The sequence below is a fragment of the Spermophilus citellus genome (assembly GCF_964194105.1).
Source record: "Spermophilus citellus genome assembly, chromosome: 8".
Lineage (NCBI taxonomy): Eukaryota > Metazoa > Chordata > Mammalia > Rodentia > Sciuridae > Spermophilus > Spermophilus citellus.
Window position 1 is genome coordinate 3,266,311 of NC_138189.1, and position 27,934 is coordinate 3,294,244.

At 64.8% G+C, this 27,934-nt stretch overlaps 1 protein-coding gene across 2 annotated transcripts; it reads right to left on the reverse strand.

Annotated features, from left to right (window-relative positions):
* On the reverse strand, positions 1 to 27,036 carry HTRA3 (HtrA serine peptidase 3). 2 transcript variants are annotated; one of them, XM_081304089.1, is made up of 9 exons: positions 26,548 to 27,035; positions 16,361 to 16,460; positions 13,572 to 13,794; positions 10,908 to 11,102; positions 10,196 to 10,228; positions 9,295 to 9,409; positions 2,767 to 2,815; positions 1,380 to 1,475; positions 1 to 1,053 (listed from the first exon to the last, which is right to left on the reverse strand). In XM_081304089.1, exons 1-9 carry the CDS (start codon positions 26,930 to 26,932, stop codon positions 888 to 890), a joined length of 1,362 nt encoding a protein of 453 aa, XP_081160215.1. In that variant the 5' UTR covers positions 26,933 to 27,035; the 3' UTR covers positions 1 to 887. The 2 variants fall into 2 exon arrangements, with proteins under 2 accessions (XP_081160215.1, XP_081160216.1); XM_081304090.1 differs by lacking the exons at positions 1 to 1,053; positions 1,380 to 1,475; positions 2,767 to 2,815 and adding an exon at positions 2,822 to 7,935 and having other exon boundaries at positions 26,548 to 27,036.
* Positions 27,037 to 27,934: the final 898 nt, after the last annotated feature.

Sequence of the window (27,934 nt, forward strand, 5' to 3'; positions counted from 1 at the left end):
TCTGTGCTTGTAAACTTTAATTTCCGTACAGTAGAGAAACACACGGGGGGCGGGCAGCTGTGCAGCAAAGCTCAAGACACACCCGGAGGGACACACGGGAGGAGGTGTCCACCAGAGCCCGCTGCTTCCACCAGGCTCTGTGGGCAAGGCGGGGCCGGCTCAGTCCTGCACTCGGCGGCTCTCCCCTCGGCCACCTGGGGCTGCACTTCTCCAGGCCGCAGCTGAGTGTGTGCATCGCGCTCGGCTCCCTGTGCTCTTGAGAGGGTGCAGCTCGTGGCCGGTGCAGGGCTCGGCTCAGCAGAGGGTTGTTCACTGGCACCTGCTCCAGGCCAGTCCCTGTTGGACCCTGACCCTGCCAGGGGTCATGGGCACACCCTGCCCTTTGGGGAGTCTAGGTGGCAGGGCGGGCAGCCCCTGTCATACCATGGGAGGGCACTGCAGCAGAAGGAAACTGGACAGCAGGGTGAGGGAGGAGCTCACGAGGGAGGAGCAGACGTGGGAGCTGGGACCTGAAGTGGGTGGTGAGTGGGACAAGGGGGACCTTTCAGACAGAGGGATGGACAGGTGCAGAGGCAGGAAGCCGAGGAAGAGGGTAGACTTCAGGAACTGCAGGAGTTTTATAGGTTCCAGAGAACTTCGAAGGTGACCTTCAAGAGCAGGTGCACCAGGGGAGCATGGGACTTCCCTTGTGGTGCTGGGATTTGGGATCAAGGCTGAGATCTGGTCCTCCAGCCAGGCCCAGCCTGGGACTCTGCCTTGGGACGCTGGGAGGCTGTGGCGTCCTCCCTGCTGAGGACCACAGGTCCTCCGTCCGGGTCCTGGAGAGGCTCTATCCCTGCCATCTGCAGGGTCTGACCTGGCGCTTGATGCTGGAGGGGTGGCCCGCCTCACACGACCACCTCGGGCACAATGCTGAACAGGAGGTCATCGTTGCCCCGCTGCACCTCCAGCAGGAGCGGAGACTCTTTCATGATGGCCTCCTGCAGCTCACTCGAGTCCACCAGCGGGCGCCCGTTGACCTTGACGATGATGTCGCCATCTTGGATTCCCCCTCTGCCAAAGGGAGAGACACAGGGGCACTCTTCTCAGGGGCCTGGGCTCAGCCAGGACATGGTGGGGTTCCACGGCAGCAGTTGAACAAAAACCATGTCAGTGAGAAAGAGCAGCAAGCAGACCACGAAGTCCCTTCCCCAGAAGGGAACCAGTGGGTGCGGAATAGCATTCTCCATGTGCCCCACCCCAGGACATGTGGGCCATCTTTGCCAGGAAGCTCACAGCCACCTGAAGTCAGTGCAGGAGACCCGGCCCAGGCTCCACCCCGCCACCAGGGTCTGCCACCCGCCTCCCAGGCAGCCTCCCCGCCTCTTGGCAGAGCCTACCTCTGAGAAGGCGAATTTGGAACAACCTCCTGCACATAAATCCCACTGCTGACCGACGGGAAGTCGGGGTCGCCAGCCTTGAGTTCCTCCACCAAACTGAAAGGACAGCCCCTGTGAAGCCTCTTCCGAGCCCTGGAACCAGCTCCTCGGCATGCAGCTGCCCCACCCTCTGCCCAGGCCAGACAAGGAGCCTCCCGGGGGCTGCCACACTGCCCTGTCCTGCCACCTGAGCACTCCGTGTCCCCCACGAAAATCTCAATGCAAGGCCCCATTAGAAATGTAGAGGGCAGAGCTGGAGGGGAGAAGGGAGGGTGCACAGGAGGAAGGAGGCAAGGCAGAGGGAGGAGGGGACGATAGGTGATGGAAGGAGGAAGGTTAGTGGGGAGCAGAAAGGAGAGATGGACAGACACTCGGCACGTCCGTTACGGAATGCTCAGAGGAGACTGGACAGATGGCAGGACGGGCAGGGGACAGAGGAACAGGAAGGACACATGAGCAGGCCCACCAGTGTGGTGGTCTCCATTACAGAGGGCCTCCAAATTGCACCCCTGGAGTAACCCCCTGAAACAGGGAGAGTGTCCTCTGGGGACCGTGTGGTGGGGTGGGTATCCCAGTTCTTCCCAGAGCTCCTCGATGCCTGCACGTCCTCCGGCTTCAAACCCTCGGACCTGATTGGTGGACCCTGTCTCCCTCCACTTCTCCATCCAGCCTGGGTATTTCTGGGCACTGATCACGTAGGCCTGCCATTAGGGGCAGAGTAGAGTGGGTGGAACACAGTCCTTGCCCCCAGGGGCTCATGGCCAGGAGGTGGGGAGGGGTCCCACGAACAGCAGGGGAAGGCAAAGCTGGGGCTCTGCAAAGAGGGGTGGCCTGTGAGGAGGCAGAAGTGCATCCCCCAAATCCATGCACTCCCAGGACCTCAGAGTGCGACCTTGTTGGAAACAGGGTCTTTGCAGATGGGATCAGCTAAGGATCCTGAGATGATGTCATCCTGATGTAGGGTGAGTCCTAAGTCCAGGGACTGGAGGTTTTGTAAGAGAAACAGGGGGGAGATTTGGACACAGACACACAGAGGAGGCCACATGGACACAGAGGAGGGATTGGCATGATGTGGCCACAAGCCAAGGACACCCGGAGCCACCAGGAGTGGAAGAAGCAGGAAAGTTACTCCCTGAGCCCCTCAGAGGGGCCCCATTGACACCCTGACAGCAGACTTCGGGTCCCCAGAACTGTGAGCTAACACATTCGGCTGTGCTTAGCCACCCACTTTGTGGTGACTCGTGTGGCAGCCCCAGGAAGGATCCAGAGCAGCACAGGAGGAGTCCGAGCATTGGCCAGGCCAGGACCGGGGCAGCCCGAGCAGGGGCACGGAGGGGGCACCCCTCACCTGGGAGTGATGGTCCGCATCCGAATGCCGATGAACCGTTTCTTCCAGTCTGGGAATGAGTAGAGCAGGACTGGGTTACAGCTGCTGAAAAGCCACCGCCCTCCCCGAGAGGACCAGCAGGGGACAGGAGGTGCCCCGTGGGACCAGGAAGCAGCAGGAGCCACCCTGCCTGAGGCAGCCGGCACCATGCGGCCAGGCTCCTGCAGCTGTCCTCTCAAATACTCCCCAGAGCTAGGAGATGCCCAGCTGCAGTCCCCCACACCACTGCCTTCACGTCCACTCCATCTCTGTTCCACCCATCAGCTCCAACACCTGCTGCCCTTGCTGAGCTCCACACCCAACCCCAAGGGCCCTCCCCCGCCCCACACTGCCAGTCCCCAGTGTCCTTACTTCGAACTGAACCTACCTGCCCATACACAGTGACACCTGAAACGCCCGGTGAGCACTAGCCACGTGCCAGGCCCACTGAGGTGGCCCCGCCACCCCGCTGCTCCAGCCAGCGATTTAGCAGGCGTCACAGACCCAGAGACTACAGTGACACGTTGTGGACCATCAAACAATACTCGATTCGTTTCTCATTTTCAATTCATAAAAGCTTTCTGACCACAATGGACTGAACTAGAAATCAATAATAGAAATAAACCCAGAAAGTTCTCAGCTAGTTTCAAAGGAGAAATCAAAAGGGAAATGAGAAAGTACTTTCAATTGCATAAAAGTGAAAATCTAACACATGAAGCTTGGTGGGAATAAGGCAGCTCTTAGAGGGAACCAGCTTACTTAAGTGCGTGTGTCACAAAAGGGTGGCCTCAAGTCAGGGCCCAGATTCCACCCGAAAAACACGGAACGGAGGCCGACGAGACCTCAAGTGAGCACATGGAAAGAAATAGAGTCTGAATCGATGAAATAGAAACCATGGAGAAGATAAACGCAGACCCAAATCTCATTCTTTGCCACCAAAACCCTGATAGAGCTTTAGCAGCATGACTAGGGAAAAGAAGAGACACCATTGTCACCGGGAGAGCTGGAGAGGCCGCATGGCATGGACCCAGAGACAGCACCAGGGTGTCACCAACCACCCGAGGCCAACACGCCTGGAAACGCGCTGTCCTCCCCCAGGACGGGAACTGGACGACAGGGGACTGGACAAGGATGTCCACTCTCACCACTTCCCTTGAATATTTTACCAGAAATCCTTCCCGGGTAAGAAAAAGAGAGAAAGGACATTCAGACTGGACATGAAGAGGCCCGACTGTGACATTCGGGCTGTAAGGCCATCTATGTAAACAATCTAGTAGACTCTACAGAAAAGTGACAGTGAGTACCAGTGTCACGGTTGGACCTAACGCTCCCAGCGGCTCCTGGGTTGAAGGCGTGGTCCCCGGGCAGCACTGTCCAGGGGCGGGGTTCCTGGGAAGGCGCACTCAGGGCTCTGACCTTAGTGGACGAACCCTCGGGTGCAGTCATCTGAAAGGACTCTCGGAGGTGGTGGGAACGGCAGGGGGTGTGTCTGTCCCTGTGCCCTCCTCTCGCTCTGCTCCATGAGGCGGGTAGCTCTGCTTCCCCGGGAGCCCCCTGACCGTGCTCTGCCTCACCTCAGGCCCCGAAATGATGGCGCCAACTGACCACAGACTGACTCCTCTGGAGCCGACTCACAGTAAGCCTCTCCTCCTCCGGCTGATTTTCTCAGGTCCTCGACTCCGTGGCGGGAAGGTGACTGGCCATCAGGGAGGCAGCGGTCTCAGGACCAACACGCCAACAGCGTTTTATTTGTATATTCTTGTTACAAACCATCAGCGACTGACCTGGACACTGCAAACCATGGCCACTGCTGAGAAGGGCCAAAGAGGACCCAGTCGATGGGGAGAGACTGGGATGGCAGGTCCGAAGACCCAACAGTGTGAACAGCAAGCCAGTTCTCCCCAGCTCATCTCTAGGTCCAATGCAAGCCCAACCCTGACCCCAGCAGGTTACCAGAGTGAAAAGCTAACCCTGAAGGTTTGGGAGTGAAAGACTAGAAGAGCCAAAATAGCTGGAGAAAGAGCAAAGAGCAAGGGGGCCGGCGGGCAGGGGGCTCCACACCCAACCTGAAGCCTCTCTCTCTACTTTGCACCATATAAAAATTTATTTTGAAATGTGTTTTAGACCCAAGTCTGAAACCTCAAAAAGTAGGACTTCTGGGGGAGAATCCTGGTCTTGGGCTGCGGAGATCCCTTAGCTACAACACTAGATGCGTGACCTAGTCCCAAAGAAGCTGGATTCATCCAATTGTACCAAATTTCTGCTCTTTAAAGACACTGTTAAGAGAAGAAAAAGGCCAGTCAGGCCAGCAGAGAACCCCTGCAGCTCACATATCAGGCTCCTGTGCCGACCAGAGAGAAACTGCAGCCCCTCCAGGAGCACAAGCAACCTGAAGCTTTTTTTTTTTTTTCAAACGGGCAAAATATTTAAACAGACGCTTCACCCGAGGTGGACGACTTTACAAGCCACGTGGTGGGTGGTGTCTGCAGGCTCTGGTTTTCAACTGGCTCACAGCACAGGCTGCCTGGGGTTCTGAAGCCCCCCAGCTGCAGAAGGGTCTGGGGTCAGTAGGGAGACAGGCCAGTAAGGGCTCTGGTGGCCAGAGGCCAGGTGTGGGTAGTCCTGTAGGTAGGCCCCGAGGACTTGCTGGTGGGAGGGACGAGGGCTGGAGGCGTGAAAGGACAGGGCTGCCCTTCACTGAGGGGCGGCTGGGGGCTGGTGGGCAGGAGTCTCCTCCTACAGCTGGGGAGAGGTCCGTGGGGAGGTGAGTCTGTGGACTCAAGTCTAAGCCCAAGAGGCTGGACGGGGACGGGCCAAGCCCGAGTCTGAACACCTGGGCCACCCTAGCGGCTCTCTCCTGGCCACTGGCTGCAGGTCAGCGTGGTTCACAGCACGAGGCCACGCTGAAAGAGGTAAGGTGCAGCCTCCGGCACACACGTGGGGGCAGGGCCTAGTCCCTTGCAGGTGTAGGGTGCCTTCCCAGCAGAAGCCCAGCTTGGGGTCACCTGGGAGGCCAGGGACAGTCACTGGGTAGGAGGACCCCTTGCTGCCCCTCCAGCAGGGCCAGCAGCACAGCCATGGAGGCAGCTCTCTAGGGACACGGGGCCAGGGGCAGGGGTGTGCTCCTGACCCCAGGTTCCCGCAGCCTTTGCTGGAGTGTTGTGAAAAGGGCGTCAGCCACTGGCTGGAGGAGCTGGGCGCCTGGCTGCGCTCCTTCCTCAGCCCATGGCTCTGCCGCCCCAGGGTGCCCTTCAGAGGGAGCCCAGAGCACCGGGAGGCCGCCGAATGGCGAGGAGATGGAGCCTGAAAGGGCCCGTGACCTGGGCACAGGAGCTTTAGAAGCAGAATGCGGTAAAGCCCTGAGCGGGAATGTCACCGCCACAACCCAAAACGCGTAGGGCGCACTCCACGGGAGGGCTCCGTGCACAGGGGCTGCTCCCCAGCTCCCTCCTGCCCTTGGCTCCCTCCTGTCCTCCCAGGGCTCTGCCCCAGCCCCTCCTGCTCCCACCCACATTCCACCTTTCTAGAAACCCTGCTGGCTCCACCTTCAAGCAGACCCCCACCCATCAGGTCTCCTGACTGCTGCCACCCGGGCAGGGCACTGAGAGCACCTGCTGTTCCGTGGCTCGCCTGGCCCCCCAGCCAGGGGAGCCCCTGCCGTTACCCCCACTCTCTCCAGGCCCCAGCTCCCGGGCACAGCCCTCGGCCCAGGGGCCCACCGCTGCCAGGGCCTCCTCTCCAGCCCCCACGCTGGCCCACCCCTGGGATGTCACATGTCCTGCTCATGGCCAGACAGGGCCTCCCCCATCTCCTGAGCAGGCGCCCCTCTGCCAGATGCCACCTCCCAGGGGTCTCCTGCTCCCTGTCCTCTGCAGCCTCCCACCTGCCTTCCTCCTGGTCTCTGAGACACCAGGTCACCTGTTGGCCCTTGGGGCACGTTCTTTGAGGGCTTGGCCCAGCCTGCAGGAGGACCAGGTAGGGAGAGGCAGCTGGACACCTGCCCTGGCTGCCCCGGCCTTGTGTGTGACCAAGCCAGAGTTCAGCTGGACCTTGTCCAGAGCTCAGGAGGAGAGGCTGGCCTGGGCTCAGCTGCCCCCTCTCCCTGGAGAAGGGATGAGAGGCACAAGACCCCCTGCCCAGCCCCGGCCTCAGTTCTGCCCTGCCCTGCCCTCCTGCTCCAGCCCTGCTTCTGTGGGTGGGGGCTGCCTCTCCCACTCCCCGGTCTGCTTGGGAAGGACCTCCCCAAGTTCTGGCTGTCCCCCCCTGCCCACTCCTGACCCTGCAGCTTTCCTGAGCTCTCACCGCCAAGGAGGCCCTGCCCCCCACAGTGCAGTGGTCACGTGACCTGAAACCCCCCGGGGCATCTGCAACCCTGGACAAGGACAAGAGTGCACTTAGCATCCTGATTTAATAAAAAGATTGATCATTTTAAAGAACTTTAATTGGGTTTGGATCATTTCATTCTTTTATTTAGAAAAAGAAAAAAAAACAAGCTCTAACTTTGGAAGAATTTTAAAACAACAGATTCGCTTCTCAGCTAAGATATCTGGGGGGTCTTTGTGGGAGGGGGTGGTCTGCACTGTCCTTGGGTGAGGGATGAAGGTTTCTCAGGGGCCAGGTGAGGTCAGTGCTGACCAGGACAGTCCCCGTGACACAGAGAAGCAAAGCCAGGTGCTGGCGGGTCCTTTTCCAAGAAAGGAGAGAAAGAGGCCAGAAGGGAGAGGCCACCACGCCACTCCAGCAAGACAGGCAGCCCACACCTCACCCACAGGCACAGCCACTGACCCCCGGGGTGGCCAAGTCCAGGGGACCCAGAGAGCTAGGACAGATAAACTGGAAAGGCTCAGAGAAGGAAGGACCCAGCTACCAAGGTACCAAGGTGCAGCCTGGTCTAGCTCTGAGGCTCCTGGCAGCCAAGAAGAAGAGGCCTGGGCTCAGACTGCCCACTGCCCAAGAGGAGGAGGCTGGGCTTCGTGGGAAAGAGCCCTGCCCAGCCCCAGACTGTCTTCACCTAAAGGCACTTAGGAACGAATGCAGGGTCCGGTGGCCATTCTTCCTTTGACCAGTCCTCAGGCTGCGCTGGGGTCCTTGTGCTTGGCGGGCAGGATGGTGGAGGAGGGGCGAGCAGAGAGGGCCCTGCTCAGTGGAGTGCTGGTGAGGGGCGGGGGAGACAGGGAGCAAGGTGAGGGCGAGGGTGCCGGGTGCCCAGGCCTGGGTGTCGGCCAGGAGGTGAGCGCAAGATGGAGAAGCTCAACTAGGCCACCAGGAAAGGGCCCAGGTCAGGAGTGTGCCCTCCCCTGGAAGGTGGAGCCACCACCAACCAAAGGTGACTGGAATGATCTCACTGGGACAGCCACCTTGTGCCGTGGCAAGACCTCTCCCAGAGGGGTGCTCATGGCCATGTAGGAGTGGACAGGGTGGAGTGGGCAGCCCTGTTGGGACGGGGATGAGGAGAGGGAAGTTGGCCAGAGGTGACTTCCAAGGACAAGGGTCATGTGCTCCCCTGGAACAGAGGGCACCCCACCAAGAGGTCTCCATGGCCCACAGGTGGAAGAAATAGTTAGCAACGGGTGGAGGAATGGGTGAGGAAGGGAGGGGAGGAGGGACAGGTGAATGGGAAAATGGATGGGCACACGGACATTAGGATGGATAGATGGACAGATGGATAGACTAGGTAGTGGGTGGATGGTGAGTGAGTGGGGTGGGTGGATGAGTGGATGGATGGAAGGGTGGAAGGAAGGGAGAGATAGATGGATGGATAGATGAATAGAATCATAGCAGGTAAACGGCTGGAAGAAGGAAGGAAGGAAGGATGGGTTGGGGGGCAGGTGGGTTGGCAGGTGGATAGATGAGTGAGCTGGTGGGTGGATGGGTGAATGTATGGATGGATGGGTGGGGGGCAGGTGGGTGGGCAGGTGGATGAATGGATGGGTGGATGGGTGGATGGATGGATGGATGGGTGGGTGGGTGGATGAGTGAGCTGGTGGGTGGATAGATGGGTGAATGGATGGATGGGTGGGTGGGTGGGTGGGTGGATGAGTGAGCTGGTGGGTGGATGGGTAAATGGATGGGTGGGTGGGCTGATGACAAATAGGTGGGTGGAAAGGTGGGAGGATAAATGGACAGATGGATGGACAGGTCCATGGGTGAGTGGGTAGGTGAGTAGGCAGGTGGACTGGTGGATGGGTGGGTATTAGGAAGAAACCATCAAACTGTGACAACTAAGGAACAGCCCAGTCAAGAGGAACCAGAAGGTCCAAGCTGATGAAGAGAACTGAGGCCAGCGCTCCGGAGCCACCGGACGTGTCTGGACGGCAGCAAGTGAGGAGGGGCAGGGAGGCCCCCAAGAGGCCACAGAGGAGCTGTCCTGGCGTCCCCTGGCTCTGGGAGGGCGAAGGGACTCCGTCTAGTGGTGAGCACTGCTCACAGCGCACCTGCTCCGACGCTGGCCCCGGAGCCGGGAGGCAGGGCCTGGCCCTGGGGGTGCCCCCGCCCCCCAGGAGGCCGTACCTTTGATGTGCTTGTCCTGGAACTCTGACAGGAAGCGTGTGATGCGGTCCGAGGGGATGGCAAAGGAGATGCCAGCTGCCACCTTGAGCGTGTTGATGCCGATGACCTCACCATCCTGGCGGGGCGGTCAAAGCAGGGTGGTCACACGAGGGAGCCCAGGTACACTGCTGCCCACAAGGCACGGTGCCCACAGCCTCCTCTCCAGGGGGCCTCGATGCCCCCACAGGGACACTCCTGGAGTAGCCCCAACTGGTCTGAGGGGTTGCTCCTGGGTCGTCCCCCTTCTGCTGTCTCCAGAGAGACCTTCTCCGTCCCGGGAGCTCGCAGCCGAGGCCTGCCCCCTGCCCCACCCTCTGCCCTGGGCGGCAGTGCCCCTGGACCCAGGATGCCAAGAGAGAGGGAGGGCTGTGCCAGGGCTGTCTTCGTGTCTAGGAAGCAGGGGGCAAGGAGTGGGGCCAGGGCAGCCCCACAGCATCCCTCTGTCCCTGAGCACCCCCCCGCCTCTTCCCCAGCCACCAGGACCTCACTCTTGAGAAGGACCTCACTCCCCTCAGCCTGGGCAGCACCCTGGCCTGCGCCCTGGCCAGGGGTGGGATGTACCTTGAATATAAACCTGAGGGAGGGAGGCCCAGGGTGACGATCGCCCAGACTGTCTCCTGCCCAACGCACTCAGGGCGCTGCTCTCGGGCAGTTCACTCTGGGGGCTGCCACGGCCCTTGAGGGCATGGGGCAGCGTGGCCTTGGGACTCAGTCCCCTCCTGGGCCTCTGGCCCAGCCGTGCTCCTGTTGTCAGGTGTGCGGGTTCTGGGCCCCACTGTGGGTCCTGTCCCTGCCTTGAGGCTGTGCCCCCCTGTGAGCAAAGCCCTGGAAACCCGAGACGCTGGACCTAGGAGACACTCACCAGGTTCACCAGGGGTCCCCCGGAGTTCCCGTACTGCGGGGGAGGAAACAGGTGTTAGCTCTGCCTGAGCCCCAAGCGCCCCCCTGCCCGGCCCTGGCTCAGGCGGTGGAGACACAACAGCACTCCCCCCGCAGCCTGGGGTCAGCCCTGCCTCACCCACCGGAGAGCTGAGGCCACGGAGGCCACCCACAGCCCTCTGAGGCCTCCTCTGTCCACCAGAGCTCTCCGTGCAGGCCCCCTGCTTTGGTGTCTGCACCACTGGCGGGCGGGGGCACCCAGCGGTGCATGCAGTGCAGGGCACCTTCTCGGTCCTGCTGACCTGGCCCGGGCTCCCTATAGAGACTAACGGTTCGCGCAGGCGCAGCGGGCGTGTGCCACGCTGTCTGGGCACAGCCCTGAGAATGCAGGGGACGGCACCACAGGGAGGCAGAGGGCCCAGCTGGGCACAGCCCGGGCATGACCCAGCCTGGCAGAATGCAACGCTGCCCGGGGGACAAGGCGTCCGGATCGTGGCCAGGCCTCCCCATTGCTGAAGGACCTTTAGGGTCTGAACCCCCAGGGTGGCCGGCAGGCCTGGGCACAAGGCCCCGGTCAGCACTGCTTCTGGCAGCAGTCAGGAGCTGGAGCCTGTTCCGGGGACAGGAGCAAGCCAGGTCTTGGGTGTGAACAGGGTGTGCCAGGGCCTGGCGGCCTCCCCTGCTCTGGGACTCACGTTGATGATGGCGTCTGTCTGGACGTAGTCCATGTCTGAGTCCCGGAGGCCCAGCTCCCTGCCGTCCCGCTGGGCGGTGCTGACGATGCCCGTCGTCACAGTGTTCTGTAGGGCGAAGGGACTGCCAATGGCCACCACGAACTCACCAGGCCGCAGGTCTGCCGAGTGACCCAGCAGCAACACAGGGAGCTTTTTCTGGGGGGACAGGGAGAAGAGAGGGAGGCTCAGGTGGTCCCAGGGAAGCCAGGGGCAGCTGTACAGGGAGGGCCCCATGAGGCTGAGCCAGGCCCCCACATGGACCAGGGCCAGGACAGCGCCAGACCCAAGCTGGAGCCACGGAACAGAGACTCAGTGGGGCTGGCCACGTGGCCCACCACAGGGAGGCACAGAGGGCCCAGCTGGGCACAGCCTCTGAGCTCCTGAGCCTCCGGGCTTAATGGCCACAGGACCCTCTGGAAATCTGGTGGTGCCTGGGGTGGACAGCTCTGCAGGTGCCAGAGCCAGCTGAGGACCCCTCGACACCCCACCTCCTGACAGACGCACAGGGCACCCGAGTCCGGGGGTGAGCTGACGTGGCCACCCACGCCAGCCCCAGTGCCCCTCTTAGTTTCACGTGGGGCTCAGAGCCTCTGTCTGACCCGTGACTGGGCTGGGAGCTGGCAGAGGGGCCAAGTCCAACTTGCTCTGCACTCAGGAGCTGCAGGGAGGCTCCGAGGGGTGCCCTCGAGTGCCCGTGAGCAAGTGCCAAGGTGCACACACAGGGCAGGTGACTGGCAAGAGCCAGGCAGCCCTTCAGTGGCGTCCACGTCAATTCCAGGGTCTGGTCTGCCCGAGTAGCCTGAGACGTCACGGCTGGGGAGGCTGGGGAGGGCCACCTGGGACTGCCTGCCCATGGCCAGACCACATGGGCCTAGCTCTGGAGGGAGCAGGACGGCTTCTCACCTCTGGCCCTCTCCTCCTGGCCTCTCTCCTCCCCTTGCCCTCCTAGCCCTGTTGGGGGCCTCCATGTCGAGTGAGACACCTTCCTGGGGGGCAGTTTTCATAACAGCTGTCCATGGAGAAGAGGGAGCATCTGCAGACGGAAGCCACGCGGAGAGACCCCGGTGGGCATGGGCACGGACCCCTGTGCTCTGGTACTGGCCATGAAGCTTCCGTCCATGGCATGTAGGGACTCAGGAGGAGGAGCCAGGCCACCCACCAGAAGGCGGGGACCCAGAGAGCAGACCTCTGAGAGGCCAGAGGGCCAGGGTGGCTTGTGTGCAGGGAGGCCCGAGACCGTAGCTGGCCAGCTAGGAGGCAGAGCCACCGCTGGGTTGGCGCCACGAGGCTGCCAGGCTCAAGGGGACTTCCCCTGGGGACATGGCAGGAGGTGCTGGCCAGGGGTTCAGTGCTGGGTTTCACTGGCTCGGGCAGCACCTATGGGCACAGGTGTCCACCAGAGCCTCTGCTCTGCCCCCCTGGCATCCACGCTGGCTGGTCCCTCAGGACAGTGCCATGAAACCAGGCGGAGAGACCCAGCCGGCACTGTCTGGCTCTCCCCTCCCCGCCTGGGCCCCGGGGCAGGGCCAGCTGCGGTCCTCAGGCCACGCCCCCTCTGCCTGCGCTCAGGCTCTGCTGGGCACAGTGACCTCACCCTGGCCTGGCCGACAGCCCCTCTGGACATCAGCACAGTCGCCCAGGGGTGACAGAGACCACGGGGCCCCAGCCCACAGCATGACCACCAGGCGCGTCACAGGATGGGCCGGCTTCTGTCCTCGAGCCTGCTCCTGCCAGGACTCAGGTTCCCTGACTTTAAAAGGGAGGTGACGCCCCAGACTCAGCAGCTGGGGGTGAGCAGGCTCAGGCGCGGGAACTGTCTGCATCGCTGCTCCAGCCTGCCTGGGCAGGGCCACAGGAGGTCCTGCCAGAGACCTGTCACTCCGAGTGCTGTCCACCTGTGTCCAGGGGAGGGGCCAGACTCCAACTCAGCACCAGGGAAGCCCCATGTGCGGGCGCCCACCAGAGGCTTAGTGACTGCATGACAGTCGCGGAGGCGGCCATGGGGACCCCAAGGCGGCCTCACGACCACCCTGGGCACCACGAGGAAGCCCAGGGAGGCCCAGCGTCTCGGCTCAGCAGGCTGGCTCTGCCACACTTGGCCACGGTCCTGGGACTTACCTGCCCTCCCCCAGCTCAGTTTCCCCGTCTGAGATTCCAGGCAGGGACAACCTGAGTAAGCATGGCTTGTGCCCAGCACCAGAAACAGAGTCCCTGTGCCGGTGCAGCTGTGCTGGGCAGCCAGAGGCAGGGGCAGATGCTATGGAGGGCAGGGTGGCTGTCTCCAAGGCTCTGGCCTCAGTGGCCACATGGGACAGCTGCATCTGCAGGAGCAGGCCCCAGGTGCACCCATGGAGCCCCGTCCTGGGGAGTGACGAGGACCTGGTCCCGCTGTTCACCACACACTACCTGGCCAGTCACGCAGTCTTGCTCGGTCCTGCGCCTGGGGCCGGGAAGGGCAGGGCTCCAGAGACCCAGGCTCCAGCTCTGACTTGGCCAGTGACCATGGGAGGACTGCTGGTGGCCCTCAGGACTCAGTTCCCCAGCTGTCCTGGGGACATTGGGCCAGGCGTCCAGAGGGGTCAGGAAGAGGCTGCCTCACGGTGTCCCTGCAGTCCCTGAGCTCACCTTGGGGTGGATCTTGATGGTGGCGATGTCAGACTTCTTGTCGATGTCCTTGATGGTGGCCTCGTAGGAGTCTCCGTTCTGCAGCTGCACCTTGAGCTGCTGCCGGCCTGAGGCCGAGTTGCTGCTGGACACCACGTGGGCGTTGGTGACGATCAGACCCGCCTCCGACATGATGAAGCCCGAACCGCTGGACAGGGGCACGTTGCGGCCAAACAGAGGGTGTCTGCAGAGCGCAGGCACAGGGGGTGCTCAGACAGGCCTCCTCGGCCGGGGCAGGGGCAGGCAGCTGGGAGCGGAGCCCACGTGGGCGAGAGAGCATGGGTGTGGAGTCCCCGGGCTGCGCAGACGGTGGCTGCGTCACCTACAGGCCATGCCCTGGCCATGAAGCTGGGCCGGCCTCATAGCCATAAAGAAGGGACGGTCACCCCCAGCCTGCAATTTGCTGCGATGAGCACCATGCCCGTGGAGGCCTGCACGGCCCACAGAGGCACTGTCTGCCCACACAGGGCCCTGGAGCCAGACAGACTGGACCCTGATCGCCAGGCCTGCTGATCAGCCGCAGCCCTCAGGCAGGTGTCTAAGCCTCGGGCCTCAGTCGCCCCGTCTGGAAACAGGCTGTCTGGTCGGGGCCACACCCACCCAGAAGGGAGGGAGGGGCAGCAGAGGCAGCTTGGGGCAGGTGGGACGTCCCGGGTCCTAGCACAGGGCTGGTGCAGGGCAGTGCACAGTCCCTGGGGATGCTAAGTGGACGGGGGCAGGGGGACCAGGCCCTTGGGGCCTGGACCAATCAGGAGAGGAAACACCAGGAGGAAGGCCTGGTACATCTCAGGGGCACAAGGGCTTCTGCAAGGTGCAGAAATAGCCCCTCAGACAGCAGCAAGGCCACCGGGCGGCTCCAAGGTGGGCCAGGCCCGCACACTCACGGCTGGAGTGGGCATGGGCACAAGTGTTAGTCCAGCACCTCATGCAAACAGGGTCTTTGCCGCTGTCATGAAGTTAAGATGAGGTCACGCTAGAGCAGGGCAGCCCCAAACACAGGGACCGTCAGATGCAGGGACACAGGGGCACGGGCCAGTGGGTGGACTGGACAACACAGCACAACCCAGGATGTCAAGGGCTGCTGCCCACCAGCAAGGAGAGAGGCCTGGAGCAGGCTCTCCCGAGGCCCAGGAAGGATGAGACGGACACACCCTGATGTTGGGCTTCTGGCCTCCAGAGCGGTGACCAGCCCTTCTGTGGCCAGGCCACGTGGTCTCGACCCTTCTATCGAAAGCCAGGAAAACAACACAGCACTTGCCCAGGGAAGCCCAGCCCTGCCCGGGTCAGGCCCACGGCGACGGGCAGAGCGCAAGTTTCTGTCCAGCAGCTCAACCACCCTGCGCTCTGAGCCTGGCACTGTCCACTCCCAGCTGTGACAGCCCTGTCCTGCCCAGCTGCGTCACCTCCAGAAGCCCTGCACAGCCTCCGTGCCCAGCACGTGGGGTTTGCAGACAGGGCCCGAGGGGGTCCTGTGGTCTCCTCCCGGTGCCCACACCTGGGTCAGGGGTCACCATCCACTCAGATCACTGCCTCCAAGGCCAAGGAGGGACTGGCACTGCCACCCGCCCAGGCCACCTGCAGTCAGTGATCAGTGGCGTGGGGCTGGTGCCCCCGGCTCTGCAGAGAGCTGGTGTGGCTGTCCAGACACAGAGGGACAGCAAAGTGCCACTTAGTGCACCTGGTTGTAATTTCCTCAATGACTTATCTCAGGGCCCCCAGGGAAGGGCAGCCGGGGGTCAGCCTCTGCACAGAGACCCGTTCCACCCCGGGGTCAGGAGCCTGGGTCAGCAGCAGCGGGGCCTCCAGCTTCGCGGCAATCTCAGGCCTGGGCTTCGGCCTCCTGGAATGGGGACAGCAGAGGCCCCTCCTGGGGCTCATGGGGAGATGCCTTGGGGCCCCGTGGGCCTGGGACTGTCCACCAACGCAGGGCGCTCTGCAGACCGCTGGTCACGTGGGCCACGGTCACATGTGCACTGAGTCCCGTGAGTGCCCATCTCCCTCCCGTAGGAGGTGGACACCCCCAGGGCTGCGCTGAGAAACTTGGGCCAAGCCTGGGCGCCGCGGGGAGCCTGAGAAGACCTGGCTCTGTCCCAGGACAGCCAGGGACGGGCGGGTGTGGAGCCCGGCACCTGCACTCACTCCAGGCCAAACAGACGGGCTCCAGAGGCCCCTCTCCTCCCATCCCTATAAAGACGAGGATGACGGGCTCCCGCCAGACTCCTGGCCTCACCCAGGCCTCACCCAGGGCCTCACCCAGGGCCAAGAGTAAAGCAGCGAGCGCTCTGAGCTCGAGAGACGTCGTGTGGGACCGCCTTCCCCAGGACTGCACTGGACACAGTGGCCAGTATGCTCTGAGGGCAGGGCTGGGGACCAGCTCTGAAGGCCCTGTAATGCTGGGGCGGGGAGGCTGGGGCGGGAGGCTCTGGTAGGACCCCAGGGGGGACCTGTGCTCACTGACCCTCCCTCCCTCACACACCCCACCCTTCCCTCCCACTCACTCCTGCCCCTGCCACACTGGCCGGCCACCCTGGTTGGGGCCAGGCTGTCCTAGGCAAAGCCACTCTGTCAACCCCCTTGGGGACCCCACTCGTAGCTTTGGTGTGGCCTCCGGGGCCCCAAGCAGCCCACCACCCTGATGCCCCTGCTGCTTCACCCTGGCCACTGGAATCCAGCCGAGTTTGGGCCCCAGCAGACAGAAGGGACCCAGGGGACATCAGGAAGCCACCCGGGTGCAGCAGGGCCCCACGCACCTCAGGAAGAGCTCGATGTGGACCACGGCTGGCGCAATCTTCTCCACCACGTCGGCGATGAAGTTGAACTTGTACCGCGGGCTGGTCAGCGGGTGGAGACCTGCACTGACAGAGGCAGCCGGTGGTCAGGAGCCCTGCGGCTCCCAGCAGCCCTGACTGTCCCGGGGAGGAGGAAGCCCCACCTGAGACCCCCTGTCGGGGCCAGCCTCTGCATGTGCAGAGCCTGGGGTACCTCACTGTATGATGTCCAGACACTTGGGAAGGTGGCCCCTCACCCTGAGGACAGGTAAAAAAGGCTTCTGCAAGCTGAGCACCCTCAGATCGCCTCCCTGGACATTGCTGAGCTAGCCAGGAGGCCCAGAGAGGCTAAGACACTTGCCCTGGGTGACACAGCATTGATACTGGGGCCAGCGCTGGGCTCAGTACCCTGTGCCCTTCCTCTCTGATATGACAGCTGTGTGCTTGCAGGAAATGACCATTGCACCTCCTCGTGGGCTCTGCAGGACCCCCCAGCCCCAGTGTGGCCTTGCTGGAAGACGGTGACTGATTCCTGAGTGAACAGGGCCACACCTTCATCTCCCTTGGCCACAGCCCTGTCCTGCTGGCTGGGCGGCTTGTGAACTTCCCTGACCCTTCACCAGCTCGGGTCTCTGCTGCCCTTCGCCATGGGCTGCTGCCCACCAGGCCCAGGCTGCAGGCAGGTGGGGCAGGGCACAGGCCACGGCTCTGGTCTCCTGCACTGGCCTTGCTGACAGCCCCAGGTCCTGGCCCCTGTGCTTCTAGGCAGGGCCCCTGCTCTGGCCTGGCCCTGGCTTGGCTGGGCAGGCTGCTTCCAGCTCTGTGGCTTCAGCGCTTCCTTACACACCTGGCCGGAAGGTGCCCCTGGGCCTGCAGGGACAGGTGTGAGGGTGACTCGCAGACTGTGACCCTCCCTGCCAGGGGCCACCACCACATGGCCACCCAGCCACCTAAGCTAAGGCCCAGCCCAGAAAGCACGGTGTGTAGCTGAGACCCCCAGGTCTCTGGAGGTGGGGACCGCAGACAGAAGACACCTGGCTTTCTGGACCGTCCAGCCCACCTGGTCAGCCTGAACAGAAGGCCACCTGTCAGGGGTGGCCAGGGCCTGAGGGGAGACGCCAACCCCCACGGGCTCTCACAGATGAAGCTGGAAGGTGCAGGGTCCCTGGTTCCCAGACCCCTTCACCACTGCCGGGGTGGGGCTGCCCAGGCTGAGTACCCAGGGGACCCCTGACCCTCCGCACAGTGGGTGGCCAGGCCCACAGCTCCTCCTTATGCCCCGGCTCTGGGCAGGGACTCACGAGGAATCTGCTCTCCCGCAAGATGCCCCCAGCCAGGAGGCTCTGACCGGGCTCTCGGGCACTCCGAGGGGTGCCCAAGCACCTGGCAGGGAGGGCCCCCCGCGGCCCCCTGCGTCTGGGCCTGTGCGCAGCAGACTGTCTCGGGGAGAGGCACTCGGTCACCCTGACACTGAGGCCGATGTCACCCCTCCGCAGGGCGTCCTGTCACCTCGCCCTGCAGGACCACCCCCACTTCTCCTGCCTCCCCAGGGACTCCCAGCCTTCTCCTGGTGGAGGCTCCCCCCAGGCCCCTGGCCCCAGCCCCGGCCCCTGGCCCCAGCTCCGGCCCCTGGCCACAGCCCTGGCCCCTGGCCACAGCCCCGGCCCCCAGGGCTCCCTCCGCCCACCTGGCTCCACTTCCCCAAGCACCTGAGGACCAGAGCGGGACCCGCCAGGGGAGGGCCCGCCAGGGGAGGACCCGCCAAAGACAGTGCAGTGTGACTGGAAGCTCAAGGGCGAGGCCCGGGAGGGTGGGCACAGCACACGCACCATCTGTGCCTGTGCCTGAAGACAGCCCTGGACGTGGGCTCTGGCAGCCTGGGACGGGCCCCGCGAGACAGCACAGGGTGGGGACGTCTGTCCACCTCGCAGGGGTGATCAGACGCTCAGGACGAGCGGCCTCCCCGCTGACTTCATCCTGGACTGCGGAGGAGCTGACCCCGGTCAGAAGCCTCTGCAGGCCGCCCCGGCCCCTGGCTGACCCTGCAGGGTCCCCACAGGAGCTGGGTGGGAGAGCGGGCCAGGGCCCACGTGCCCGGGCTGCTGGCTCTGCTCCGACTCAGCAGAGGCCTGGACGGCGTGGACAGTGGCCCTGCTCCTCCGTGCCTGAGGACCCGCACCTCTGCACCACGCCACGGACGCAGGCCGACGAGGCTTCACCCAGCACGGGAGGGGTGGGCTGCGCTGCCCGTTGCCCCCCCCAGGCCAGCCTTCGGCAGTGGGCCAGGGAGGAGCAGGGCAGGGACGGACAGGGCGGACACAGAGCCCGTTTCCCGCTCGCCCCTCCTGCGCCTGGCGTGGACTCTCCAGAGAAGCTCTCGTCCACCTGGCCCCCCACATGAGCCCCGGGGGACAGAGACGGGTCTGGGTCACCCCACACCCCAGCAGTGACCAGCACAGGGCAAGGCAGCCCCCAAAATGCACAGAAAGAGGGAAGGAGGACGGGGTGCTCTGCCTGGGGCTCCTCCAGGAAGGGAGGGCCACCCACCACACCAGGGAGGCCCAGCCATGCCCCGGGAGCGCAGCCGTCCCACGTCATGGCCCAGGGCGGAGGCTGGGAGGCTGGGAGCGCTGCGGCGCTAGCCAGCCTGAGACCCCGGCCGCCAGGCTGGCCCTTTAAGCCAGCCCCACACAGATGAGTCAGGATGAGTCAGTGGGAGGGAGGCAGCGGCTGGGAAGAGGCTCTGTTTATTTGGGGTTTTGACAACCCCACCCCCACGCCCGCCTAGAGCCCGGGCCTCAGCCGCTGGTTCAGCTGCTGCTGCTTTTATTTTCAAAAATAAACTAAACTGGAATCTAGGGAAGGCCTGGAGGTTTGGTCGGGGGGAACCGGACAGAGTGAAGCCCAAGCCAGGTGTCTGTCTGGGCCTCTGGAGAGGAAGGGGCACAGCCAGGACCGCGGGAGACTGGGAAAAGAGCCGCCAGGGACAGAAGCCCCGTCTCAGGGCTCCACCTCTACTATTCCTTCCTGGCAGGCTTCCAGGAGCACTGAGGGACAGTGGCAGCCCCTGAACTGAAGATTTTGTGCTGGTTCAGGGCAATCAAAACTGCCAGGAACAGACGGAGAAACTAAGGCCCTGAGTGGGAAAGTGAACGAGCAAGACACCCTGCAGGACCACTTTGCCCTGCTGCACAGGTTCTGCACTGCACAATTCTGGAGCCATTAACAAAGATCATGTCGCCTGCTTCCCGGGGAGCTGTGCAGTGCAGAGCTGTGTGCATTAGCCCTCTAGCTCCTAAGGGACACAGCCAGGACACAGACCCTGTGTCCGGCTGCTGAGGGGTGAGTCCCAGCGTTGCTGCTCCCCATGGCAAGACCCCAGAGTCTCCCGAGCCCCCCACACGCTATTCCTCATCTGTGAAGGGGATAACCGGCACCCTCCTTCCCTGGGTCGCTGGTCGTCTCGAGACATCCGCTAGCGGTCCACACGTGGGGGCAGGCCCAACACTGGCCAGGGGGTTCCTTAGGTAGAGGGCGTGTGCTAGCACCTGGGAGGTTCCTGGTGAGGCGCAGCCCAGGGCCCGGGAGCTGAGGCGGGAAGGCGGCAGGTTCAAGGTCGGCCTCCAACTCTGCAAGACCCAGAGTCAAACCAAACAGGAAAGAGCAGCCTGGGGGACGGGGAGGGAGCAGAGGAGGCATCTGTGCGGGCCAGGCCTCAGAGACAGATGCAGTGCTGGGCCCGAGGGCACAGTGGACACAGGCCTGTGAGGCTGAGCCCCGAGGAGGCACCACTGGCCAGGCCTGGGGACGAAGGCTAGGACACTCCTGGTGCAGGACACTGAACAGGCCTGGAGCTTGCAACCCACAGACAGGGGCAGCTGGAGGGTGGACACCTGGTCCCTCAGTGCCCTGTGGAGAAGTTGCCACCGTGCACAGGCCGGGTGGGCGCCGGGCAGAGCAGGCAGAGCCTGGCACGGGCACGTCCTCTGGGTTCCTGCTGCACCAAGGACGAGGGTTAAGGTCTGATTCTGCTTCTCGCAGGAGGTCACTTCCTGGGGTGCTGGGGGCCAGCACCAGACGGCCAGGCGGGGGCCGAGGCTCGGGCAGATCTGCCCCTCCACAGAGGGGCGGCTCAGTGGGCTCCCGGGCCTTCCCCGTAAGGGGCCGTGACGCCGGGCGCCCGTGTCCCCAGCACTCTGAGGTGGAGACGGGAGGACCACAAGTTTGAGGCCAGCCTCGGCGACTCAGTGAGTCCGACCTCACCGAGGGCTGAGCTGCAGCTCGTGGCGGAGACCGGGGGGTACCCAGGACCAACACAGACAAACGAACACACGCTCCCCACAAAGACGCCCCAAAGGTGCGTTTAGGGCTTCTCAAGCCGGTGCACAGTCCCTGCGTCACCCCGTCCCTCCCAAGCCCAGGTGGCCGGCTCCTCCAGTGGGAGCCCGCAGGAGGCCTTCAGCCTGGCAGAGGGGCCGGCCACCTCCCGCTGCAGCCGGCACAGACCTCGGGCCCCAGAGCCAACGCATGGGCCTGACCTCACTGCCCAACAGGGGCCAGGACAGCAGGCCACCAGCACCTTGCTCAGGCCCCTTAGAGTGGACTTGGAGGACGGCACCTGGCAGGTGAGGGGGCTCCTGGGCAGGTGAGGGGCTCCTGGGCAGGTGAGGGGCTCCTGGTCTTGCAGTGAGCTCTCCCCACCCGCTGGCCGCCCTGCCCTCCAGGACACCGGCACCACCACCAACACCGACGGCCACTGCACCGGGTCACCCGCCCTCCACAGGCTCCAGACCTGTGTCCCCTGGGCTCTCCCACCGCCACTCCAGGCCCCACCACCCGCCACCCTCCTGTCACCCCAGGGCCTCTAGAGCTCCCTCCCTCAGTTGTCACCCCTGCATGGGGCCCATCCACTGTCCTGGCCACGCTGGCCACCGTGAATGGCTGTCAGCCACGTGGCCATTCTGTCTACAAGGACCCAGCCTCCCGGGGCCCACCTGCCTCCTGGGCCTCCCTCGGGCCCCCTGTGCTGGCTTCTCCATGGCTGTTTCCATGCTGCCTCCTCCAGGAAGCACTCCCTGATCTCTCCCTCTCCCCGACCCCATCTGGCACATCACCAATTGTCACTAACAGCACAGGACTAGGGACTTCACAGGGGCAGGGTGATGGTGGGCAAAGAGCCGAGGCCAGGGCCTGCAAGCCGCCTCGGGGGTCTGTCTGGTGGGTGGAGCCATGGTCTTGTAGAGGGCGGGGGAAGACCCAGGGCAGGAACTCCTGACGCCCCGACCCCAGGCTGGTGCAGGAGCAGCGGGGCAGGGGGTTCCCGGGCCCCGTGCTCCTCCCTGGCTGGCTCCTGGCACCCGGACGCTGTGGCAGAGGCTCTCGGCTCTCCGTGGCCTGTGCAGCTCTGAGCCAGCCAGGCCCTGAGGCGGGGGCACCAGCTGCGGCAGCTCCTCTGCGGCCCCAGGAGGGAGGCGCACAGGAAGCAGGGGTTTCACCTCCTGAAGGGTCCCGAATGCGGGACTCCAAGGTCTGCAGCCCCGAGGCTGCAAAGAGGATCGAACTCCAAAGCCACCGGACGGGACGCGCGCCCACAGAGACCCCCGGAGACGCGCGGACCTCTGGGGCAGAGTGCCGCTGGCCCTGACACCACGCCAAGCCACCAGACTCTGAGTCTGAACTCAGGGTGACCCAGGAGGTGTGTGTGGTCTGAGGAGGTGAGGAGGGGCCTCCCGCAGAGCCCTGGTCACACGTCACTCCGCGGACAGGTGTCCCCAGTATGGGAAAAACACCTTAGCAGGGAGAGGGAGGGTGCCCCCAGAGCAGGTGAGCCTCCGCACGGCGCTGTGGGGTGGACGTCTCCTGGGGACCCTCTCGTTTCACGTCACCTACTGCATGTGGCAGGGACCAGAGCTGGCCCTGCACTGTGAGGCTCAGAGTCCGCAGAGGAAGCAGAGGGTCAGTGCAGACCAACGCAGGTGATGCTGTGGCGCTAAGGGTGTGGTGGCAAGAGGGCGGCCCAGGGCCACGGACACCAGGCCACAGCAGGAAGAGGGACCAGCCACCTGCTGTCAGGGAGGGGAGCTTGGCACTGGGTACAGCAGGTACAAAGGTCCTGCGGCCCTGCAGAGGAAAGCCCAGGACCCAGAGCACAGTCCTCATGCTAGGCAGACCCAGGCCAGGCCCGGCCCCTTCCTGGCCGCCACATCCCCCTTCCCAGCCTCTGTGGCACATCCGGGTGTCTGGCCCCAGCACCCTCCATACGGAGGGGCCTCTGTACGTGCAGCTCTGCTGAATCCTGAGGTCTGTGCCCTGGGAGACCGCAGCCGGCCACGCACAGTCCCCCCGGAACAGTGGCCCTGGGGTGGGACCGCAGCCCTGACAGCCACCAAAGCTGGGTGACACGCTGGTGTCAGTTTCAAGGTCCCGAGCAGCCCTGCCCCTCTGGCCCCAGTTCCCTGGGCTCCCTGGACGGTGGGCTCTGGGGCAGCATGTGCTCCTGGGCCCCAGGCCCTCCTGTCCCTTCCAGGGAGCTGCCATTCATGCGCTGCTCAGCTCAGGTGCCCCCTCGGGGAGCCCTCCCGAACCCCCAGATGGAACGGATGCCAGCAGCAGGACGGCACAGGACGGAACACCTCGGTCCAGCAGTCGCGCGGAGCTGTGGGAGGCGCTGCCCACGGGGGCACAGCTGGTGCACGCCGGGCTCAGGCCACCGTCTCTGTGGGTTCCTCTGCAGGAGTGGTGACAGTCCACCCACAGGTGAGGACTGGAGGGTGAATAAGGGAGGTGACTCGGGGGACAGGCGCTGGGGACCAGTGGTCAGCCCAGACCCCACATCCATAGCCTCCTGCCTCCCCGAGCAGCCTGCCCGTGTCCCCGATGGTCTGTGCCATGTCCTTGTCACCAGCCCGGGGCCAGGCAGCAGTAGGAGTGTTTCCAGCAGCACGCCTCTCCTCCTGCCCTCCCTGGCCCTGAGCCTCATCCTATGGCGACTGCCCAGGCGCAGGCTGGAGGTGGCCCCGCCACACAGGAGCTGCAGTGGGCAGACGTCGGGTCCCCGGGACCTCTGCCCCTCAGAGCGAGGTCCTGGAAGGACCAGTGCCAAGCCCCTGGGTGGGTGGCCCGCGAGGCGCAGGAGACCCTCCCAGGTGCACGTCCATCGCTGAGCTATGGCAGTGCTGCGCCCCACGCTCCACGCCCCGGGCAGTCTACACACAGCCTGGCCATCACCTCTCCTGCCGGTGTGAAGAGTCTGCTCCAAGCCCAGGCGCTGAACCCCATGGCCAGCACGAGGCACGGGAGGGGCCTTGAGGGCCCAGGTCATGAGGGCCCCACACCCATGGTCTCGAGGCCCCGAGGGAAAAGGCACTGCACTCAGCCCACTCCCCACTGGGCCAGCCGGTCCCCTGCCTGGGCCGCGTGGACCCAGGCTCTCCTGCCCTGCAGGGATCACGGCCCCCCCAGAACCCAGCCTGCCCATGCTCCATGTTGGACTTCCAGCCCCCAGAAGCGTGAGAGGTTCTGTCTCCTGTAGGTAACCCAGCCTTGGGGACCTCACTGAACCACCACAAAACAGACCAGGCCCAACCTCGCCCTGCGTGTTCCCCCTCAGCATGCCCCATGTCCCACCTGCTGCCCAGACCCACAGCTGCAGGAGGAGGCCGGCCTGTGCGGGGGCCCCACCAGCACCCCTGTGGGAGGACCCACCAGCACCCCTGTGGGGGGACCCACCAGCACCCCTGCGGGGGGACCCACCAGCACCCCTGCGGGGGGCCCCTGTCAGCACCCCTGTGGGGGGACCCACCAGCACCCCTGTGGGGGCCCCTGTCAGCACCCCTGTGGGGGCCCCTGTCAGCACCCCTGTGGGAGGACCCACCAGCACCCCTGTGGGGGGACCCACCAGCACCCCTGCGGGGGGCCCCTGTCAGCACCCCTGCGGGAGGACCCACCAGCATCCCTGTGGGGGGACCCACCAGCACCCCTGCGGGGGGCCCCTGTCAGCACCCCTGCGGGAGGACCCACCAGCACCCCTGTGGGAGGACCCACCAGCACCCCTGTGGGAGGACCCACCAGCACCCCTGTGGGAGGAGCCACCAGCACCCCTGTGGGAGGAGCCACCAGCACCCCTGTGGGAGGAGCCACCAGCACCCCTGTGGGAGGACCCACCAGCACCCCTGTGGGAGGAGCCACCAGCACCCCTGTGGGAGGAGCCACCAGCACCCCTGTGGGAGGAGCCACCAGCACCCCTGTGGGAGGACCCACCAGCACCCCTGTGGGAGGAGCCACCAGCACCCCTGTGGGAGGACCCCCCAGCACCCCTGTGGGAGGACCCACCAGCACCCCTGTGGGAGGAGCCACCAGCACCCCTGTGGGAGGACCCACCAGCACCCCTGTGGGAGGAGCCACCAGCACCCCTGTGGGAGGACCCCCCAGCACCCCTGCGGGAGGACCCACCAGCATCCCTGTGGGAGGACCCCCCAGCACCCCTGTGGGGGGACCCACCAACACCCCTGTGGGGGCCCCTGTCAGCACCCCTGTGGGGGGACCCACCAGCACCCCTGTGGGAGGACACACCAGCACCCCTGTGGGGGCCCCTGTCAGCACCCCTGTGGGGGGACCCACCAGCACCCCTGCGGGGGGCCCCTGTCAGCACCCCTGTGGGGGCCCCTGTCAGCACCCCTGTGGGGGGACCCACCAGCACCCCTGTGGGGGGACCCACCAGCACCCCTGTGGGGGCCCCTGTCAGCACCCCTGTGGGGGGACCCACCAGCACCCCTGTGGGGGCCCCTGTCAGCACCCCGTGGGAGGGCCCACCAGCACCCCTGTGGGGGGCCCCTGTCAGCACCCCTGTGGGAGGGCCCACCAGCACCCCTGCGGGGGGCCCCTGTCAGCACCCCGTGGGAGGGCCCACCAGCACCCCTGCGGGGGGACCCGTCAGCACCCCTGTGGGAGGACCCACCAGCACCCCTGCGGGGGGACCCGTCAGCACCCCTGCGGGAGGACCCACCAGCACCCCTGTGGGAGGACCCACCAGCACCCCTGTGGGAGGGCCCACCAGCACCCCTGTGGGGGGACCCACCAGCACCCCGTGGGAGGCCTGGGGTTACCCCGATGCAGCTCTCCTCAGGTTCTGCTCGACGCTGACGGACCCAAGCCTGGGGTGTTGTTTCCCAACCCCCCGACCTACAGCACCCTAGTTTCTACAGTGCTGGACACAACTTGGGGAGCTCTGGCCTACAGGATGAAGACTCAGAACAGTGGCAAGAGCCTTAGGGCCACTCGCCTCCTGCCCAGTCTCCAGTGTCACCCCCTAGTCCACGGCTCCTTGCTATCTGCACCTCCCCGTGGGGCTCACGGCGCTGGCTCGGCAGAGCCCAGAGTGTCCCGCAGGTCTCTCCTGCCAGAGTGCCTCCCCACCATGACCATGAAGATCTGGCCCACAGGGCCCTCTGCAGACTCCCTGAGCTCCGGGGGCCTCAGGCCATGCCCCGGCTGCACCCAGTCTCTGCCTGGCTGGCTGCGGGGCCCAGGGTCCCGCCCATTGCCACCTGCCCAGGCTCTGGCACGGGGCTTCAGCAAGCACCCCCCAAGCACGATCCCAGCCTGATGGCAGGGCTTTCTAGCTCTTCCTCACGCCCACAGCCATCTGGGGGGCAAGAAGCACTAGAGCCACTTGCAAGTCAGAAGGGGCTGTCTTGGGGACTCAGGGGACACCCCAGGTCCCCAGACAGCCAGCTAGAGAGACGCCTGGAGCCATCAACAGAAAGAAAGAAGTGCTGGTATCACCCTCCAGGACACAGCCACCAGAGACTGAGGACCAGGAAGGACTGTGACAGCCAGCTCTCTGACAGCCAGACAGGAGGAGCAGGGGAGGTCAGTGTGCCAGGCCAAAACCTGGAGAAGCCCAACCCAGGGGCTGGGGACCAGGGGGTCTGGAGCACTCGGTTTCACTTTGGTGCATTGTGTGTGGCCTTGAGCACGCTGTGGCATCCTGGGCCCCAGCGTCTCCTCCTTTCTTCTGGAAGGCCAGGGGCTAGCTGACCGCTTCTAAAGGGCAGCCCCTCATGCCAGGGAGTGGGGTCCTGCGGCTGGACGGTCCTCTGCGCCTGGGTCCCAGCCGTCCACCCCGTCCACCCCATCCACTTGTGCACCCCGTCCACCCGCAGGCTTACCCGATGGGCAGGCGCCCTTCTGCAGCTGGCGCACCGGCGTCCCCGAGAGCTGTAGCGCGCGGCGGCTGGCCGCCAGCAGTGCGCACACGTTGGCGTAGGTGTGCCCGTCGGTGCCACACACAGCGTGCGACCCTCGGCAGCGGCACACGCCACGCGCGCACTCCAGGCCCTCCCCGCAGGGCGCGTCCAGGGGCCGCCCGCAGGGCTCGCCCTCGCTGGCCGCGCACACCAGGCAGCAGTTGCAGAGGTCGGGCACGTAGCCGCCGGGGCAGCGTGGGCTCGGGCAGCGCGACACGTCGCAGCGCGCGGGACACGGCGCCGCGGGGGGCTCCCGGGCCAGCGCCAGCGCGGCCAGCGAGGCCAGGAGCAGCGCGCGCGTCTGCATGGCGGGTCTGCGGCGACGGCGGGGACACCGAGGGCGGCGGCTCAGGCGGGCGCGTGCCCGGGGCGCTGGGCCGCTCCCTCGCTAGTCTGCCGCCGCGGGCGCCTCCGCACTTAAGGCGGCCGCCCGACCCGCCCTCGCTGGACGGCCGCCCGCGCCCGCCGGCCCCGCCCCGCGACAGGCCCCGCCGGCCTGGGACTCTGCCTGCCTGTTCCGGAAACTCCTAGTGACAAACCCGTGCGTGAGGACCTGGGGAGGGAACCCGCCGGGAGCACTCCAGGCCCAACCGCAGGCTACCCCCCAAAAGGGGTGAACAGGTCAAGATGTTCGGCGCCCCTCCCGGCCCTCCTTGGCCAGCACCACCAGGTCTGGGGACCGTGGTTTCCCTCCAGGCTTCCTGGTCTGTGTGTCAGTCTGCCCATTGGGAGGAGTGCCCGTCTCTGTCCTCGGTGACTCTGGAATGGCCTGGCAGCCCCGGGCCTCAGTTTCCCCTCTGTGAGGAGCATCTAGTAGCACTTCCCACGTGGCAGAGGGGTTGAAGTCTCTGCTGACATTGCTGGCACTCAGTGCCGGGGTCTGGAAGCTGGCTCCTTTCTCACTGTCCCTCATGCGTTCTCCAAAGGCCACCTCAGACCCAGGGCCTGCCACAGGGGCTCACTCTGGTGACCGGGACATCAGGCTACCCTTTTGAGGCTGCAGGGATCAGAGAGAGCACCTCCTCTGAGCTGAACCTTGGGCGTGCAGGGTGCAGGCCCAGATGGCAGCTGCCCACCACCTGGGCTGAGGCCGAGGGAAAGCAAACAGGCAGTGCCTCCCGCGGCAGGAGACCACGGTCCTGTGCCTCACGGATCCGCAGCTCCAGGCCTCACCTCTGGCCACCTGGAGAGCCTGCAGAGCCCCTCAGCGTGTTCTCAAATCCCCAGACAAATGGTGGCGGTGGCCGGGAGCAGTTCCTCTAAGGCAGTTTCAGACTCCGCAGAGCAGCACCTTGCAGCGAGTAACCCT

Bases quoted from the DNA above. Each gene is read 5' to 3' on its own strand.
- HTRA3 (XM_081304089.1), bottom strand. From the start codon at position 26,932: ATGCAGACGCGCGCGCTGCTCCTGGCCTCGCTGGCCGCGCTGGCGCTG. The intron at 10,229-10,907 runs GTGAGTCCCAGA...CCTCCCCCGCAG, and splicing joins AGACAGACGCCATCATCAAC to TACGGGAACTCCGGGGGACC. The intron at 1,476-2,766 runs GTGAGGGGTGCC...CTGTCCTTTCAG, and splicing joins ATGCGGACCATCACTCCCAG to TTTGGTGGAGGAACTCAAGG.